The 19,211-nt window shown below is 38.4% G+C and overlaps 1 protein-coding gene across 11 annotated transcripts in view; it reads right to left on the bottom strand.

The window, feature by feature from the left end:
- LOC127790259 (centromere protein C-like) overlaps positions 1-19,211 on the bottom strand; it is an 87,149-nt gene that overhangs the window by 16,404 nt on the left and 51,534 nt on the right. For 9 of the 11 annotated variants that reach the window (XM_052319616.1, XM_052319620.1, XM_052319621.1 and 6 more), the window contains 3 exons: positions 11,596-11,666; positions 10,507-10,618; positions 10,317-10,424 (listed from right to left, as the gene is read on the bottom strand). In XM_052319616.1, the coding sequence (XP_052175576.1) occupies positions 10,317-10,424; positions 10,507-10,618; positions 11,596-11,666 (291 nt within the window). The remainder of the gene's footprint in view (positions 1-10,316; positions 10,425-10,506; positions 10,619-11,595; positions 11,667-19,211) is intronic. The other 2 variants (XM_052319617.1, XM_052319626.1) reach the window with 1 other exon arrangement.

Here is a 19,211-nt window from a genome sequence, read left to right as displayed (position 1 = left end):
TTTGAAATATCTGAGAAAGGCCCGTCATCTCTAGAAGGGCCCAATATGGGCGATACTCCGATAGGAAGTTTGGTCACTGGGGACTTACAAGGGCTGCACCAATCTTATCAGTTGGATGGGCGCAACTACCTACAGTGGGCTCAATTGGTGAAAACCTTCTTGAAGGGTAAAGGGAAGCTGCATCACCTAACCGATCCAAGTCCTAAAGGCTCCGATCCAGGCTTTAAATCATGGGATATTGAGGATTTCATGATTATGTCATGGCTGTTGAATGCTATGCATCCTGAGGTTAGTAGAAATTACATGTTTTTGTCTAATGCTAAGGATGTATGGGAGACTGTTAGGCGTGCATATTCAAAAGTTCAGGATGCTTCGATTATCTTTGAAATTAAGATGAAATTGAGTAGCACTAAACAAGGATCACTAACGGTTACTGAGTATTACAACAAGATGAATAGTTTATGGCTGGAACTTGATCATTATCAAGACATTAAGATGGTTTGTGGAAAAGATACAGAAACTCTACACTCGATTCTCGAAAGGGATAGAGTTGTGGAATTCTTGGCAGGACTTAACCCTGAATATGACCAAATAAGGGTTCAGATACTCGGAAGGAAAAGGCTGTCATCTCTTAATGAGGTTTTTGCAGTTGTCTGCAGTGAAGAAAATAGGAGAGTTGAAATCCTAGGGGAGCTCCACTCTAAAGGATTTGCAATGTTGACCAATAGAGGAGAGAGGATGCAGTCCAAACCGTAACTAGGAAGACCTGATGAAGAAGGGCCACGGTTTAAACAAGGAGGAAAAGCTGATGGACAGTCTCAGCCACAGTGGAAGGAGAATTTATGGTGCACTTACTATAAAAAACTAAGGCATACCCGTGAAACTTGTTTTAAGTTACATGGGAAGGAAGCAGTCCTTCAAAAGATAGGGGGATTTAGAAATATGCCTGCTCGAAATTAGGCCTATCTTTCAAACAAACAGGAAGAGAGAGTTGAAAAGACTGACACAGCGAATGGAATGGAACTAAATCAACTAAATGCTGATGAAATCAGCAAGCTTAGGCAGTTTTTACAAACAATCCAGGATGGATCGTGTTCCACTACTCAATCAGGTATTAAACCAGGTGATTGTTTCAATTTCTATTCTTTAACAGCCTCTAAAATCATTAGAAATGATACATGGATTCTAGACTCAGGTGCAACAGACCATATGTCCCATAATATTACTGTCTTTGATTCCTACAAATCCCTTCTGACTCCTAAACAAATTGTTATTGCCAATGGCACATCCATTCCCATCAAAGGACAAGGTAAAGTCACTCTAATTTTCCTGTCAACCAAGTCCTTCATGTTCCGAATTTGTCAACCAACTTGCTTTCTATCCATCAACTTACTAAGGATCTAAATTGCCGTGTTATTTTCTCTCTTCGTTCTTGTGAATTTTAGGACTTGGCAATGGGGAAGATGATTGGTGCAGCTAAGGAGAAGAATGGATTGTATGTTCTAAACCGAAGGACCTTATTACCCACCCTAGCCTACACATCTCAATCTCAGCCATTTCATGCTGAAATCTGGTTTCACCATTATCGGTTGGGTCATCCACCTTTTACTTTGTTAAAAACAATGTTTCCTTAGTTATTTCAGCATGTAGATCTTAGTACTTTGCATTGTGATGTGTGTGAAATTTCAAAACACCATCGAGTTTCATATCCTATTAGTAATACAAGGTCTTCACACCCTTTTGCTTTAGTTCATTCCAATGTTTGGGGGCCATCTAGGACTCTTAATTGTTCGAGAGCTAGGTGGTTCATCTCTTTTATAGATGATTGCACTCGAATGACTTGGATCTTTCTTTTAAAAGATAAAGCTACTATTAGCATGATCTTGCCTCAATTTTATTCAATGATCTTAACTCAATTTGGATCCTCTATTCAAAGGTTTAGGACTGATAATGCAAGGGATTATTTTAATCATCACTTGCATTGTATCATTTCTTTAATGAAAAATGAGTTGTTCATGAATCTTCCTGCATCAACACTCCACAACAAAATGGAGTGGCTGAAAGGAAGATGAGACATCTCTTAAATGTCACTAGAACTCTCCTTCATCATTCCAATGTCCCTAAAACTTTTTGGGGAGAAGTAGTCCTCACAGCAGCTTATCTCATTAATCAAGTGCCCTCCAAACTTCTTGGCTATAACAGTCCTTTCCAATGTCTCATCTCTCACTTTCCTCATCTTAGCTTGCATACCCCTCTTCCTCTTAGGGTCTTTGGATGTGTTGCCTTTGTCCACATACCTCAATAGGCTCGGGACAAGCTGGATCCTAGGGCTCTTCGCTGCATTTTCCTTGGCTACTCCCCTACTCAAAAAGGCTACAAATATTATAATCCTCCTACCAGAAAATTCTTTATTTCTAAAGATGTAACCTTTGTGGAATCTCAACCCTTCTTCACTTCTACTCACCTTGGTCTCCAGGGGGAGAAACACTTGAATGGTGACCAAGGTTTGCCTGATCTAGACCTTCCAGCACCAGCTACTGAAATTCCAGCCACTATCCCCACTATTCCTACTGCTGTTTCTGAAATTCCAGCCACTATCTCTACTGTTCTTGAAATTCCAGCTCTTGTTCCAGCTGAAAACCCTTCGGAAATCCCTATTTCTGGACAAGCTCAACACCTGGAGACATCATCCTCGGTCAGATTCCTTTTGTGTACCATTGAAAATAGCAGCTCATATTTGCTCCTCAGCTAGGATCAACATCTCCTTTGCAATCAGGTACTGATATGAACCAGCCTCCCAATCCTGTTCATACTTTTTCTATTGAGTTGGATATTCCTATTGCTATTAGAAAAGGGGTTAGAAGATGCACTCAGCATCCTCTAGCCAATTATCTATCTTACCACAGGTTATCCCCAAAACATTCCAGCTTTCTGACTTCTCTAGACTCCATTATTATTCCTAAAACGGTTGAAGAGGCTTTAAAGGATAAAAAATAGAAGCTAGCCATGGAAGAGGAAATGAGAGCCGTAAAGAAAAATGATACATGGGAGTTGGTGCCTAGGCCAAAGGGAGTAAACCCAGTGGGCTGTAGATGGGTGTACAACTTGAAATATAATGTAGATGAATTTTTGGAAAGGTACAAGGCCCGGTTGGTTGCTAAGGGCTATACTCAAACATATGGGATAGGTTATTTGGAGACTTTTGCTCCGGTTGCCAAGATGACCACGGTTAGAATTTTGCTATCTTTGCAGCCTTTTATGGATGGCAATTGCATCAATTAGATGTGAAGAATGCATATGCATTTCTTCACGATGACTTAGAAGAAGAGGTCTTTATGGAACAACCACCAGGATTCGAAGAACACAAGGGTGAGGTATGTAAACTTAAAAAGGCTATTTATGTTCTCAAACAATCTCCAAGGGCATCGTTTGATAGGTTCTCTAAGGCTATGAAGCTCATGTGATATCAACAGAGTAGAGGAGATCACACACTCTTCTTCAAACACTCTAAGAATGGAAAACTGACTGTATTATTGGTATATGTGGATGATATTATTGTAATAGGAAATGACTTGGAGGAACAACAGGCATTGAAAGACAATTTGGCTCAAAATTTTGAAATTAAGGACCTAGGATCACTCAAATACTTCTTGGGAATAGAACTAGCCTATTCTAAAGAAGGTATCTTCTTATCTCAACGTAAATACATACTGGATCTCTTAAAAGAAACAGGATTGTTGGGCGGAAAAGGAGTATGTACTCTAGTAGAACCTAATGCAAGGTTAAGTGAAGATAATGATAGTCCTCCAGTAGACAGGGGCATGTATCAAAGATTGGTAGAGAGATTAATTTATTTGTCACACACTAGGTCAGATATAACCTATGCGGTGAGTTTGGTAAGTCAATTCATGCTTTGCCCTACTGAAAGTCATAAGCAGGCTATAAGAAGAATACTATGCTATTTGAAAACAACCCCAGGCAAACGAGTTCTATTCAAGACAGGAAGTGATTCATTGGAAGTACAAGGATATACAGATGCGGACTATGCTGGGTCACTTATGGATAGAAGGTCTACCATCGGCTATTGCATGTTTTTATGTGAAAATTTGATTTCTTGGCGAATCAAGAAGCAAAGCATAGTGGTAAGGTCAAGTGTAGAGGCAGAGTTCAGGGCCATGGCACTAGGCTTGTGTGAGTTGCTATGGATCAAAATTGTTCTAGAAGACTTGAAGATTTCAGTCAATGAGCCGATGAAGTTATTCTATGATAACCAATCAGCTATAAACATTGCTCATAATCCTGTGCAACATGACAGGACTAGACACATAGAGATTGATTGACACTTTATAAAGGAAAAACTTGAAAAAGGTATAATCCAAATACCTTATGTTCCTTCTGAAAAATAAGTGGCAGATTTATTGACAAAAGAATTGGCAGCTAGAAGATTTGAAGATTTAGTATGCAAGCTAGGAATGATCGATATTCATTCACCAGCTTGAGGGGGAGTGTTGGCGAAAAAGGATTTAAAAGAAGATAAAGGACTAGCCGAAGCAAGTCCTAAAAAATAGGAAAGGATCTAGCTACATTATCTCCTAATTTTTAGGAGAAGATCTCGGAGAAAAATTCTCCAACTTAATCTGTTGTATTTTGTATTTCTAATTCCTAGTTTTTAGGAGATAGATGATAGAATTCTCTTGTATTTAAAGACATGTTGTATTCATAGAAGTATAGAATCCGTTTGTAAAGTTTTCTACCATTATAGAAAACTTAGAAATCCCATTCCTTCAAGAATTTCTTCAATTACAAATGCTACACAAAAGTAAATAAATAAACAAATCCATTTACAAGAGCGAGAAATAAAAAGGATTTATAAGGAGAAAAAAAACAAGTTATATTCAAGGAAAACATGTGGTAAAAAGAAAAAATAGGACTATAGAAGGTGGGGCTAAGCCAAAGTGGATTAAGATGTTACTGCCAGCCTAAACATGGAAAAAAAATTGTTCTAAGAGTGTAACACCACATATCCTCACCCACAAGTGCTAGTTGAAGGTGATTTATGGTGCTTATAGGACTAAGCCTACAGATATATTAGAAGATACAGGGATACTTGGATATAAGCCTATAGATACCCCCAATGATCCAAATCTCAAATTGTTATTGGGACCAGGGGAGCCTATTACTAACCTTGGGTGCTAATGACGATTAGTTGGCAAACTTAACTACCTCACACTCACCCATCTAGATATCTCATTTGTTGTGAGTGTGGTAAGTCAGTTTCTAGATTCTCCTTGTGACAGTCATTGGGGTGCAGTGATTCGCATCCTTCGGTAGTGTGAGAATATAGAGAGATAATTTCTCTTGTTATCAACTAAAAGATTGTGCACCTATATATACACATATCATGACATAAGCCATGACATAATACTAACTTATGACATAAGCCATGACATAATAACAATTCTATATACAACTCTACACTCCCCCTCAAGCTGGAACATAAATATCACATGCACCAAGCTTGTTACAAATATATTGTATCCGATTATCTTTTAGTGACATGGTGAAGACATTTGCAAGTTGATCATTAGAGTTAACAAACTTTGTAATGACAATACCGTCAATCAACTTCTCTCTAATAAAGTGACAGTCGATTTCAATATGCTTGGTCTATTCAAGGAACACTTGATTATCACAAACAAGCTTCATAGGGGACACCTCACAAAACTTAAGTTCCTATAGGAGTTGCTTAAGCCAGACAAGCTCACAAGTTGCATTAGCCATAGCCCGATACTCTGTCTCTGCACTAGATATGGCTACTACATTTTGTTTCTTACTTTTTCAAGAAACTAGATTTCTTCCCACAAGAACACAATACCCAGAGATTGACCTACGATCAGAAAGTGATATTGCCCAATCTGCATCTGCATAACAACGAATATCTATGTGTCCATTATCCTCATAGAGTAGCTCTTTATCTGACAGCAGAGAAAGAAATATAAAAAATGACAACATTATGTACCGTGAAATATTAGGTTTGAATGACGTACCATTCTATTCCATCAGAATATATATTTATACACAATTGGAGTCCTATATGTTAGGACTTGTTTCCTATCTAAAGGAGAAAATCTAGCCTAATCTATTCTAAATATGGAAATAATTATTCAGCTAATTACATCTAATTTACAGCCTAATTTATAGCTAATTTACAGCAAAGAATCCCAACATATACCATTAAGAAAAATCAAGATAGGAGACAAATGAAGAGAGAAGGTTAACAGCTTATTACCAAACACATTATAACCAACACCAAACACATAACTATATAACTTACAACTTAAAGTACATTTTATCCAAACACTTTAACAGCTTATTACTGCCATAAGCTCTTAGTTGGTTAAAAGAACTTAGAAAGTTTTTAAGTGTGTCAGGACCCTAGGATGTATAAGAGATTATAATAGAGTTGAGTGTAGCAGATTATTCCTAAGGAGGAGTGAACAGATTTAGTTCTAAGGGTATAACACCCTAGAACTTCAACTAAGTTTGTGGAAATCAAACTTGTTAATTGATTCCATGAAGAGAATTCTACTTATACAGTTTCTAGGCTATCTAATCCTAATATTTAGGAGATAAGATACAACAAGAAGATAAAATACAACAGAATTTTAGCAATAAATAATAAAAGATAATAATCACATCTATTTCTATTATTTCTCCTGATTTCTAGGAACTTAATCTTCAAACTTTCTGCTGCCTTTATCCGGTTTAGACTTATCTTTCTATCTTATGCACCAACTCCGTTAGCAGCTTGGAATTCCCTTCTTTATCTCTTTAATCTCGATGGCACTCCCATTTCACTTAGGACTCTCTAACAAGGAGTAGTTAATTCTATTGAGTTGTTAGGGTACTTATTTTACTTCTGTTAAGATGTTGCATTTTCTGTTAAGTTGTTCAAGTAGCTATATAAAGCTACTACGGTTATTGTAGTTGGATATTCAGAAATATCAATTGAATTCCTCTCTCTCACTCTCAGATCTGTTTGTCCCTTCCCCAGCTTCTCTTTCTCCCTTTTGATTCTCCCTCTCGATCTCCCTATTTCTTCCGCCTCTTTCTGTTTTCCCCTCTCTTTCTCAAATTTTGCCTTAATTCTTCCTAAAATTAGCCCTAATTCTCTGCTAAAACTCTACCCATGACAATTTGGTATCAGAGCGGTTAATCCTTGGCTGTGATTTTGATTCGATTTGAAGGTGAACAGAGCCATGCCCTTGGCTGTGATTCCTGTAAGTTCTCTAGCACTCTCGACAGCAAGTTAGGATGAGCTACGTTTCGACAACTCTCATTGGAAAATGGTTGAGCTGTGAATTTTGGTGATTTTGGTAAATTTAAGTGAGCAAGTAATTCTCGGTTTGAGTCTTGAAGGCAGAGCCGGCAGTTGAGTCTCGACAATTGATAGGTGATCATTTCTGATCCGATTTGGGAGGAATCAAGACTGATCATAACCAAAAGGAAGCAGCAACTCTCGGATCAGAAATTGTAGTTGGCTTCAATGGTGATTCCAAACATTCTTACAATCAATCAAGGAAGGCAAGTCAGATTAGCGTCAATCAAACGAGGAGGTTGACCATTGACTGTTAATTTCCATTGTCGTGCCAGTCAATCGAGGTCCATCACCGATCCAATTGTTCGAGGTCCAGAATTGAAGGCAAAGCAGAGTGGGCAGAATCAAGTTAGACTACTTGCTTGCTTGCTTTCCAAAGAAAATGTTGATCCAATTAGTATGAGGAATGGAAATCCTTACTCTCCCCAAAGAAATGGATCTGATCTTGTTTTTGTTGGAGCTTCATACCTTACTTGTCCATGGAATCAGAATTCCAAGAACAGTCTATGGAATCAAAACTCCATTGTCAAATCTCAAAGTTCAACTTAGAGATGTGAAACTATACTAATGAAAAAGGACTTTGGAATGTCTAAGAAAACAGTAATAAGAAGGATGTTGTTAATGAAGGATTACAACCTCAAGAGTTCCTAAAAATGAAGTAGCCTAAAGAGAAGTCAAGATTATAGGGAAATGATTCACTGCTTGCTTAAGAAGAAGTGTTCTGATTTTGACAATATTGACAAGAAGGATGACTACAATATCAGAAATGATATTGGCGGTGAAAAGCATTATTTAGAGAGAAATCGTAACGATCAGGTTGTTTGGACAGTAGGTACAAAGGAACAATCTGATTCTTTTGAAAAAGAAGTTCATGAGAAGGATATTCGAGATGTTATTATCGAAAGTTTGGATAAAAAGGCGACTGATGTAGCCAATCAATTCCCAAAATTGAAAGCTGATAATGGAGAACTTTCAAAGACGGAGATGTAAACATTTGGATCTTCTAAAGTTGAAATTGATTCGGTCTTTTGCAATGAACAATTGACAGGCAGTATTGTCAAGGAACCAGTTGCAGTTGTCCAGGCTAGCGATGTGCTTAGTGAGAGGTTCTAGGAGGGAAATAAGAAACTGTTAGGCGGAGTGGCAGAGAAAGCAACGTTTATTGCATCATCCCTAATGCCAAGTCCATTACCTGAGGGACTGGTTAAGGTCCTAGATTAACCAGTCCTAGATTGGGACCTTGGAAGGAATGGTTATGGTAAAGGAGGTCCTCAAAATATCGTTCTTATGCATAGGGCTTCGTTGCTTTTGGTCTAGGAGGAGGCTGCGAGGAGGTCTCCTGTTCGCTTTGATCTGTACAGGAAATCTCTCCTTGAGGAACAGATTCAAAGTTTCAAAACGAAAATCGCTACTTTAAGCTGCAGAAATTTGTCCTCAGCTGAGATATCTTCTAATGTTATGAAGGTGTGCGCATTTGATAAGGAAGTATGGGGACAACTTGTAATTGAAGGACAGCTACAAAAAAAAAATTGAAGCAGGTTGTATGGTTGGAAACGAGGTTTTGCATAAGTTGGGCAATGCCAATTCTCAAGGAGGGTTATGGTGTTTTGTGCTAGTAAAGCAAAATACTATTTTGGAGATGCAAGAGAGCATGGCTTCAGAGAATTAATCTCTAACAAGATTTCAGATAAGGGAAATAGCTAAAGAAGCCAAAAGTTCTGCAGTGAAGAACAAAGCTCCTGCTATTTTGTTTGTTCTCATTCCAGCTGGCCAATTAGGATTTTTATCTACTGTAATGAAGGATAGAGTGAACACTGGAATTAATGTTGCAGCAACTCCTAGTTCTGATGCTCATAAACAGTTTTTGTCTGAGTATGCAAGGCAAGTTCATAATTCTCCATTGCTGCATCTAAGGGTTATTGTAGATATTTTTGCACTAAAAGAAGGTAGTTGGCCTGTCTAGAACTGATTAACTGCAACTACGTATGCGTGTTTAACATCCTTACTTGCACTAGATGGTGATGAACTGTTAAAGAAAGCCACGAACACAGTTAGTCATTCCTTTGGACTCCAAACAACCAACATTGACGGAGAGGTGATGGGGAAAATTTGTGTGAACAGGTTGGTAGGTTTCAGCTGCTAACTATGAGAACCAGAGAGTGGTTGCTTCGGGTTTTGTTCCAAACTTCCAGTCAATGAGTACATGGAAGGTATTGACAAATTGTTAGGCTTACAGAAGTTTTTCAAGATTGCTCCAACCAAGCTATGGAAGAAAAGGAAAAGAGCTAAGATTGGGAAACTATAGTGTCCCGAAGCTATTACAGCACTGCCACTCCATCTTCCTAAGAGTTGTCTTGTTGGGTCTTGCATTTCTTGAGGACAAGAAATATTTCAAGACGGAGGGAAATGCCAGGACCCTAGGATGTATAAGAGATTACAGTAGGGTTGAGTATAGTAGATTATCCCTCAAGAGGAGTAATTAATTCTGTTAGAGTTGTTAGGATAGTTATTTTACTTGTGTTAAGCTGTTGAAGTAGCTATATAAAGCTACTAGGGCTGTTGTAGTTGGATATCCAAAAGTATCAATTGAATTCCTCTCTCTCTCAGATCTGTCTGTCCCTTCCCCAGCTTCTCTTCCTCTCTTTCTCTCTTCTGATTCTCCCTCTATTCTCCCTCTCGATCTCCCTGTTTCTTCTGCCTCTTTCTGTTTTCCCCTCTCTTTCTCAAATTCTGCCCTAATTCTTCCTAAAATTGGCCCTAATTCTCTTCTAAAACCCTAGGGTCATGACAAAGCGCTAGAGTTATAAAGCTCCTTCTAAAACTGCTAAGTCAAACAGGCTCTACATTGAGTTCCTATAACCAAAAAAAAAATCCAAAGAAATAAATAAGCCAAAGGTGCAAGAAAGCAAAAGCATTATGATTAATTGCAAAAACTCACCTTCATGATTGTGGCCATATAGAATTCCTTCACCCTTCCAGTACTCCAAAGGCTTCATCTTGATTCTGTTTCTCCGTCTTACCCCATCTTTCCCAGTTGTACCAGCCCCTGCCAAGATAACATATATCACATTATCCAGACAAAGCTAGTAGTCAAACAACGAAACAGTGCAACTGGATATATGAGAAACCTGCAAGGCTCTGCCTACAAGAAAGCACTTTGGTTCTGTAATCCCCCAATTGAGGACTCGTTCTTTTACTTTGCTGATTCATTGATACCCTTGATGGTTCCTGAATGTTCTGCTGCACAAGAAATATCTCTTACTTTGTGAAATAAAACACATTCAAGAACAGAATGTAGAGAAGTACACGCTGGACAGGGACCACCCATCAGTGTTCAGTGTGAAATAAAACACTGAACACCAAGTGTTTGTCAGCTACATCGATTCTAGCTCTCTAATTATTCTATCCATGACCATATCTTTTGTAAGGCTAGTATATCCGAAGTTATGTTTGAAAGTTACCCACCAAATTTTATTTGATCTTCCTCTACCTCTGTGAAATACAAAATGGTCAAGGGAAAAAAAAATGAAAACCATCTCTCGCTTTGTGAAATAAAATTAAATAAAGAAAACCATGTAGAATAGCATACCCAGCAAGATACTATCCACTGAAAACCATACTTCAAGTCATAGATAGACTTCATAATCTTAATGAACTGCATGGGTAACCTTGACATTCACATCATAAAAACAGAATCACACTATCTGGCATAAGTTTCAATATACTTTGTTTTACATAACAACAACAAAACCAAATTTTGCTCCACAAATTTCTTATAAACTAAGAAAAATGGATACTTCCATGGAAATAGTGGTTGTATAATTTCAGGTATCAACCCTGACCAAACATTTATTTTTAAACTTTTCCCCAGAACTGGACATTTATTTGAGAAACACTCAATATTCATTGCACTCCATCATTCACACAAATTCAAACAATCTGAAATATATATATATATATATATCATTAAAAAATAAACAGTGAGCCTAATATCCATTAATCCTCCAATTAATTTAAGGAACTACAAAACCAAAATTTTTCTCCCAAATAGCATTTCCTAACATAAATTATCAAAGTTCTAATACCACATCAGTGTATCTCAAATAGTACTAATTACCAAGAAATCAAATTTGATCTAGTTATACATGTCCACCACAGATCAAACAATAAATAAAATAAAAATATCCAAGAAACGAGGAAACTGTATCATGTCATACTGGAATAACATCTAGGATTTTGGAGGGTCCACCCATGGCAGAGGATCCAGTTGCAGCAGGACTTGATTGATCTGTAAGAGTTAAAAAAAACAGGGTTAACCAACTAAGAATTGTAAGCATCTCAATCATATGGATGACAGAGAACAACCAATTTATAATGCAAAAGAGAAACTGAAAAAGTAACCAAGTTACTATCGCCAAGAAATTATAAGAATACATCTAATTTATAAATGCATGTTCTTCATGTTCCCAGATAATTTCTTATCCATCAGTTGGATTGAAATTGTAAAGTAACCTTCTTTCCAACTTAATGTATTTTTCAGGAGCTAAGAACAGGGAAAACAATTGACTATGGTGGGGTACAGGATGCTTGTATACGTTTGAAACTGGTTTGAGTCCTATGACAATTGGCCATGCTCTTTAAAATGGCTCATGAGTATCTGCCTATCAATAATTGACAAGACATCAACAGTTAGGACTTCTTCCCTTTTGGAAAGGTTATTTCCTACTTTATGTGAATACTGCAATTTCAAAAGTTTGATTTGTGATGCTTGTGAGTTTGCCAAGCATACACGCACCTATCCATCCATCAATAATAGAAACATTGTTCCTTTTATACTCATCCATTCTGAGGTATGGGGTCCTTGTCGTGTTGTCTCTTTGTCTGCTTGTAGATGGTTTGTTACTCTTTATTGATTGCTATAGTCGTATCACTTACTTAATGCATCCTAAAAGTGAAGTTTTCTCCTGTTTTAATATGTTATATAAAATGGTCACATCACAACTCGGTGCACATGTCAAAATTCCACAGAGTGAGAATGGCATAGAGTATTTAGATGGAGTATTTCAAGCTTATTTCACTAAACATGGGATTATCCCTTGTCGGGAGATAAGGTTTATTTTCTTAGTTGTATCAGTTTTATCCGATGGATTTGTATTTTATTGTTTTATCTTCTACTCTTTGGTTATTCTTATCTGGTTGTTATGGTCAAACTCTAATCCATAAGAAGTCTGAGTCTTGATCCTTATCCTTTTGTTTGTTTTAGATTAGTTAGTTAGATAATGTCCTATTTTTGAGGAAGTGGGTTGTTAACCCTTACAACTGTATGTATTAAGCCTTATTCTGTTGGAATTAAGGTGACGATTTCTCTTGCTTAAATTATTAACATGGTATCAGAGCTGTAAGCAGTTTTTTCCCTAGAATTGATATTACCCTCCTTTGTGTCCTCAAGTCCTGCAAACTTGTACTACTACAAGACAAGATTCTACCCCAAGTTTTTGACCTGAGAGATTAAGTTCGTTTTATCTAGAGACCATGTCTACTGCACCAAAATCTAGTGATGCATCTGAGGCACTTGTTACAATAATTGTCAGCACAGATAACAAAGGCACAACTCCAACCAAAGAATTACAAAATATCTAGGCAGCCTATAGGCTAAATGGTAAGAATTATCTAAAATGGTCTCAGTTGGCTCGCACATTCTTGAAAGGAAGAGGCAAGCTGAGTCATTTACTCGGCACTGGACCTAAGAAAGGGGACTCTACATTTGAGGCTTGGGATGAAGAAGACTCTATGATAACGTCTTGGCTATGGAATTTAATGCTTCTGGAGATAAGTGACACCGTCATGTTTCTAAACACAGCTCAAGAAATTTGGGATGTTAGGCAGACCTACTCTAAAGTTCGAGATGCAACCCAAATTTATGAGATTAAAACAAAAATCTCAGCTACAAAGCAAGGAAAATGGTCAATCACTGAATACTCCAACCTCCTGCAAACTTTATGGCAGGAAATGGATCATTATCGATGTATCAAGATGACTTGCAGTGAGGATGCAACCCTTTTACAAAGGTTTGTTGAAAAGGATAGGATTCATGAATTTCTTGCTAGATTAAATATTGAGTTTGATGCAGTGAAGGTACAAATACTTGGAAAAGAAGACTTGTTGTCCCTAAATGAGACTGTAGCCATTATTCTGTCATGTACACACATAGTAGGGGGAGATATAGCAATTAAATATAACAGGAGGGGGAAAGTAGTTTATTAGTAAAGTGTGTTGTAGGGGGTTGTACTAAGTTTGTTACTGCATTGACAGCTTGTACATTCCTAGCTCTATAAGCGGTTACCAACACATGGGGGAGGTTAGGGTCAAGCTATAAATATAGTCGATCCCTCCCTACGAACGAATATATGAAAATTCACAATAAACTCTGAATTCTCTCTCTTTATTCTCTCGTTCTCCCTCATTGATGTCTTCATTCCTCCCTAATTTCTCACTCGCTTCCTCTCTCTTTCTTCCTCAATCATCCAGTTGATCGAGAATTTCCGTTAGATCCTTAGGGAGCTAACATTTTGGTATGAGAGCAGTGCTCTTGGGCGTCGACTAGATCTTTGAGAATTCATCGCCCATGGCCAATGGAACGAGGATGAAACAAATGGAGTCGCAGCTGTAGCAAGTGACAACAGCAATCACGGAGATGCTAACAAGGATGGGGACTCTCGAATCCTTTGTCAAAGCAGAGGTGAATACCTGGATTAACCATGCGATGGATAGATGGCGTGTAGAAAATCGAGAACAGAATGCTCTACTATAGGAACAAGTGATGGAGTAGATGCACTAGTTCATGAGGATGTTCACATCCCAACAATCGGTAAGGCTCTCAATTGAATTTCCTCCTAGGGAGAGGTCGGAGCCTATCCTTCCAGGAGTGCGAACGGAACACCCCCTTGTAGGGACGTCGAAGTTTGAATTAGAATCGGAAATGGTGGGGGAGAATACACTGGAGAAGGCCAAGAGCTCAGGCTAATCGTAATCAACCGAGCTTCCCTGTGCCAAAATTGGAGATCCCACTCTTTAATGGGGAGAATCTGAGATAGTGGATAAGGAGGTGCGAGAGGATGTTTTCCTTATGAAAGAAAAGCAAGATCGCTACGGGGCAAGCAGCATAGTTCAAAAATTTTGAACCTTACCCCAATCCCAATGATTAGATCAACGTCGAAATTAAATCATTCATATACAAATAAAATAAATCTAACCTTTAGATTTTCGAGTCTCGAGAATTCGAGCTGTCCAAGCATCCGGCCTCTAACTCGTGATACGAGGCACGCGTCCATTGGCAAGGAGAGCGAAATAGGAGTGCTACCTCCTTCTCCTTTTCCCAGCTTGTGTATGGACGGAAAAGAACGCCCACATTTCAAATCGATGCCAAAAAGAAACTGGGAAGAGTGAACGACAATCGTTTTTCAACTCTTGAAAAACCACACAAAATAATCACTCTCATCTATTTTGGACAACCCATAAAGGGATATTTATAAGGAGCTCTAAGGTTTCTTAAACCCTATTGGATATGAGCTGGCCCATTTAATTTAGTCCAATTAGGAACTTAATTAAATGGGTTTATTCTAGTCTAACTAGAAACTTAATTAAGCGACCCAAATCTAATTATAAGTTTAAATAAAATATTTTGGCCCAAATCTAATTCAAGCCCAAATATAATATTTAATTTAATATTTGGCCCAAATCTAATTTAGCCCAAATATAATATTTAATATTTGGCTCAAATGCAATTTAGTCCAAATATAATATTTAATTTACTATTTGGCCCAAATCCAATTTAGTCCAAATATTAACTTAAGCCCAAATATATTTTATTTCCTATTTGCCACTCTAACAAATAGAAAATTATTAAACTAGAAACTCCTTCCTAATTTAATCAATTATCATTTTAGGAAACTCTTTCTATTATGACGACCCCTTGTCATTACGTCCCTTTATTCTTTTTCCATGAGAACCTACGACGGCACAACTTCTTGCCGAAATGTCCCATTTAACTATACGTTCACTCTCCTGGTTTAAGCCAAGGACCGTGCCTATTGCATATGACTCATTAGGCTTCCGAATATGTTGTCAATGTGTTGGTACGAACACATAAGACAAGATTGGCCTCTAGCAAGGCATCATACCTACCCAATTGTTCAAAAGGATTCATAATCCGCAAATAACCTTTCACGAGCATGGTTATCGTGTAATTCGATCCTCTCATCAATGTATCTTATGTGATCTCAAGTATGGTGATGTGTTGCTTAATTACGATCACATGAGTTTTCTTCAGTCTTCCGGATATCCTCTCTTAATAGAAAGTGAATCAATAACTCCTTATTGATCTCTTTCACTATGGCCATGGATTTAAAGTGAATATCCACCAAAGACGTCTTAGATACATCATCCTCTATCAAGGGATAGATGAGCCACATCTTGGTCATGCACCCATCTCCATAAGCCTCATGATATGCCCAACGATCGCCCACGTGTAGCCTTTATCTAGACCCATTGAAACGATGTCAAAGCATATTGGTCTTCTTATGAGATAACCGTGACAACCTCAGGTCCAAGGATTAGTTACACCTATCTCCTATGAGAATACTATCAACATAAAACCAAAATGGATTCTCATGGCGAGTCATGTCCAGTGACACGTTCTCCAACATTGGTCACCTATGTACTTGTCTAGACATCTCCATACCTATGGGTGTGAGACCCTTATTGCTATCACATAACAAAAACATAGCACATATAAGTCTTACTGCAATTGTCAATGTCCATTCTTAACATTGCTACGACTTGGGACATTTAATGATGTCTAGAAACTGTGATGCATCATCTCACATCTTTATAGATTAATCACAATATACATTATATAGACTTCTATCTAGTTTCATCCGATTATTATAATAATAACAAGAAACTAATATAATGACTTCTTGTGAATTTGAATAACTCCTTATTCAATAATAAATATGATTGCAATTGTCAGTGTATTGCCCAATCTAATTGAGTCTAGAGCACCTACACTAACACCTTATACCAAGTACAAGAACAACAGAAGGTTACTCTAGCCTTCGCTTACTTGAATGATATAGGAGATGCCTGGTTCCAAGGATGGATTACGGCAAAGGAGGGAAGTCCATGGAATGTGTTTGTTGATGATCCCTATGCGAGATTTGGGCATAGGAGCATGAGGAGTGTGATTAGGGAATTTAATAAGCTCAAACAAGAAGGAATAATGCAGGCCTATCAGCTCAAATTTGAAGAGCTAAGGTCCTTAATGTTAGTGCACAATCCCCATTTGTCTGAGGAGTGTTTTGTGTCAAGTTTTATTAGTGGCTTAGGGGATGAAGTGAGGCTAATGGTAAAAATGATGCAGCCTCGAACATTCAAGCAAACTGCTAACAGTGCAAGGCTACAAGAAATGACTATTGAGGCTTTGATGAGGAAGCAAAGGAGTCAAGTGAAGGGGGTGATCACCGGTGGATGGTAGGCAAGGAACAGAGCAGTTGGAAGGGATATGGGGCAAGGTGGCAAAGGAGTCTTAGCACTGCCCTCAACAGCTACTAATCATACAAATGGGGAAGGTTGATGGAACGGAGGCGCCAAGTCTGCCTATGCTATAAGTGCAGAGATAAATATTTTTTGGGGCACAAGTGCAAGCGGCAACTATTGTTATTGGAAACAGAAGATAAGGAAGGAGGAGAAACCCCAAAGGCTGAAGAAGAGGATAAAGGGGAGATTTCTTTACACGGATTAAAAGGATTGGCCAATAGTAAAATTATTAAGGTGGAAGGGAGAGTCCATAATGTCCCATTAATGGTACTCATCGACAATGGGAGTACCCAAAGCTTCTTAGATGAAGCCATGGCCAAGAAGTTGGAGTGTGAGGTCTCAAATTCTCACCCTCTTTTAGTGAGAGTAGCCAATGGTAACGAGGTCTTGAGTCAGTCAACTTGTTTGGGGTTTTGTTGGGAGATGAATGGAGAAGAATTCGTGGTTGACCTGAGATTACTGAAGTTGGGAGGGTGTGACGTAGTGCTTGGGGTAGACTAGATGAAAGGGGTAAGCCCTATTAGGTTTGATTTCAATAAAATGGAGGTGACCTTCGAGAAAGATGGAAGAAGAAGGACTCTAATAGGGAGCCATGAATCAGGGGTGTGTAAAATGATTTCAAGAAAGAGATTACAAAGGATGCTCAAGAGCAAATTCTCCCAAGTGGCATAGCTATTTTCCATCCATGTCGTGGAACCTACTCAAGGAAGACTAGAGCAAAAAGGGGAGTTAGTAGTAACTGTGAGCAGCAACTCACAAGATCTGTGGTAGGTACATGAAATCAACTCTCTTAACATGCTTTTAATTGAGTTTAGGGACCTCTTTTCTGAACCTAATTCCCTGCCACCCAAGAGACCCTATGATCACACCATTAACCTTAAACCCAAGTTAGAAAATGTAGTTGCTCTAGGGTTATTATAGCCTTTGGATATTCCAGGGGGACTATGGGAGAGTATCTCAATGGACTTTGTAGATCGAGCTGCTATAAGGCCGAGCTACCGAGCTAACGAGATGATGGTCGAGTTGTTGGAAGGCGACTTGACGAGTTGATAGAATTCCGAGCCGAGCTTCCAAGCTGATAGAGGGCGAGTTGCCGACATGATGGCCAAGCTGTTGGAAGGCGACCTGACGAGCTGATAGAATTCCGAGCTGCCGAGCTAATAGCCGAGCTTCCGAGCTCATTACATCTTATCCTCTTCAGTTATTTGGTTAGATTTATTTGTATTTAAGGTTGTTGTAATTTAGTCCTACAAAGTAGGAATCTAATCTCTAAAATCTAGGAAAATTCTTAGGATCCATTGTGAATATATTTGTGGTATTTTCAAGGGAATAAAAGAGTAGCGTACTATTCTCCCAAAAAAAGAGAATTTATGCATGGTATCAGAGCAGAATCTTTTCTCTTTTCTCTTTGTTAACCCTAGTCTTTATCTGCTGTCTTACTAATCCACCCCTTCTATAGCCACCCCCGGACCTGATCAACTTACATCATGGCCGGCAAAAACAACCAGTCATCCGAGATTATTCCTTTTCAAACCACTAATACTATAAACACGGATAGTAGCAGTCTGTTTACTATCACCGGTCACAAACTGAATGGCCAAAACTACATTCAATGGTCACAATCGGTGATGATGTTTATATGTGGAAAAGGAAAAGATGATTATCTAACTGGAGCTGCTAGCAAACCGAAGGAGGAGGAATCACAGCACCGGATCTGGAAGGCCGAGAACAACATGGTGATGTCTTGGCTGATTAATTCAATGAACAATGAGATAGGTGAGAATTTCTTGTTATACGACATAGCACAAGAAATTTGGGAGGCTGCTAGAGAAACCTACTCTCATATTGAGAATACCTCCAAGTTGTTTGAGATAGAGAGTATTCTCGATGATCTAAGGTAAGGTGAGTCTCAAGTCACTCAATACTTCAATTCTTTGAATAAGTTGTGGCTTCAACTGGATAAGTGTGACACTATTCAATGGAAGTGCACCGAAGATTCAGCATAATACAAGAAAATAATGGAGAAGAAGCGGTTGTATAAGTTCTTGGTTGGTTTAAATAAAAATCTAGATGGAGTGAGAGGTAGGATTCTTGGCACTAAACCTCTACCAAGTATCAAGGAGGCATTTGCTGAGGTATGTAGAGAAGAAAGTAGGCTGAAACTGATGTTAAAACCTTCGAATCCAAGCCTGGAACACTCTGCCCTATTTGCTCGAGGAGGCAACCCATCAAACAT

The sequence above is a fragment of the Diospyros lotus genome, chromosome 14 (genome assembly GCF_014633365.1).
Source record: "Diospyros lotus cultivar Yz01 chromosome 14, ASM1463336v1, whole genome shotgun sequence".
Lineage (NCBI taxonomy): Eukaryota > Viridiplantae > Streptophyta > Magnoliopsida > Ericales > Ebenaceae > Diospyros > Diospyros lotus.
The sequence above is the reverse complement of the archived record's forward strand: the minus strand, read 5'-3'. Positions and strand labels throughout refer to the sequence as shown.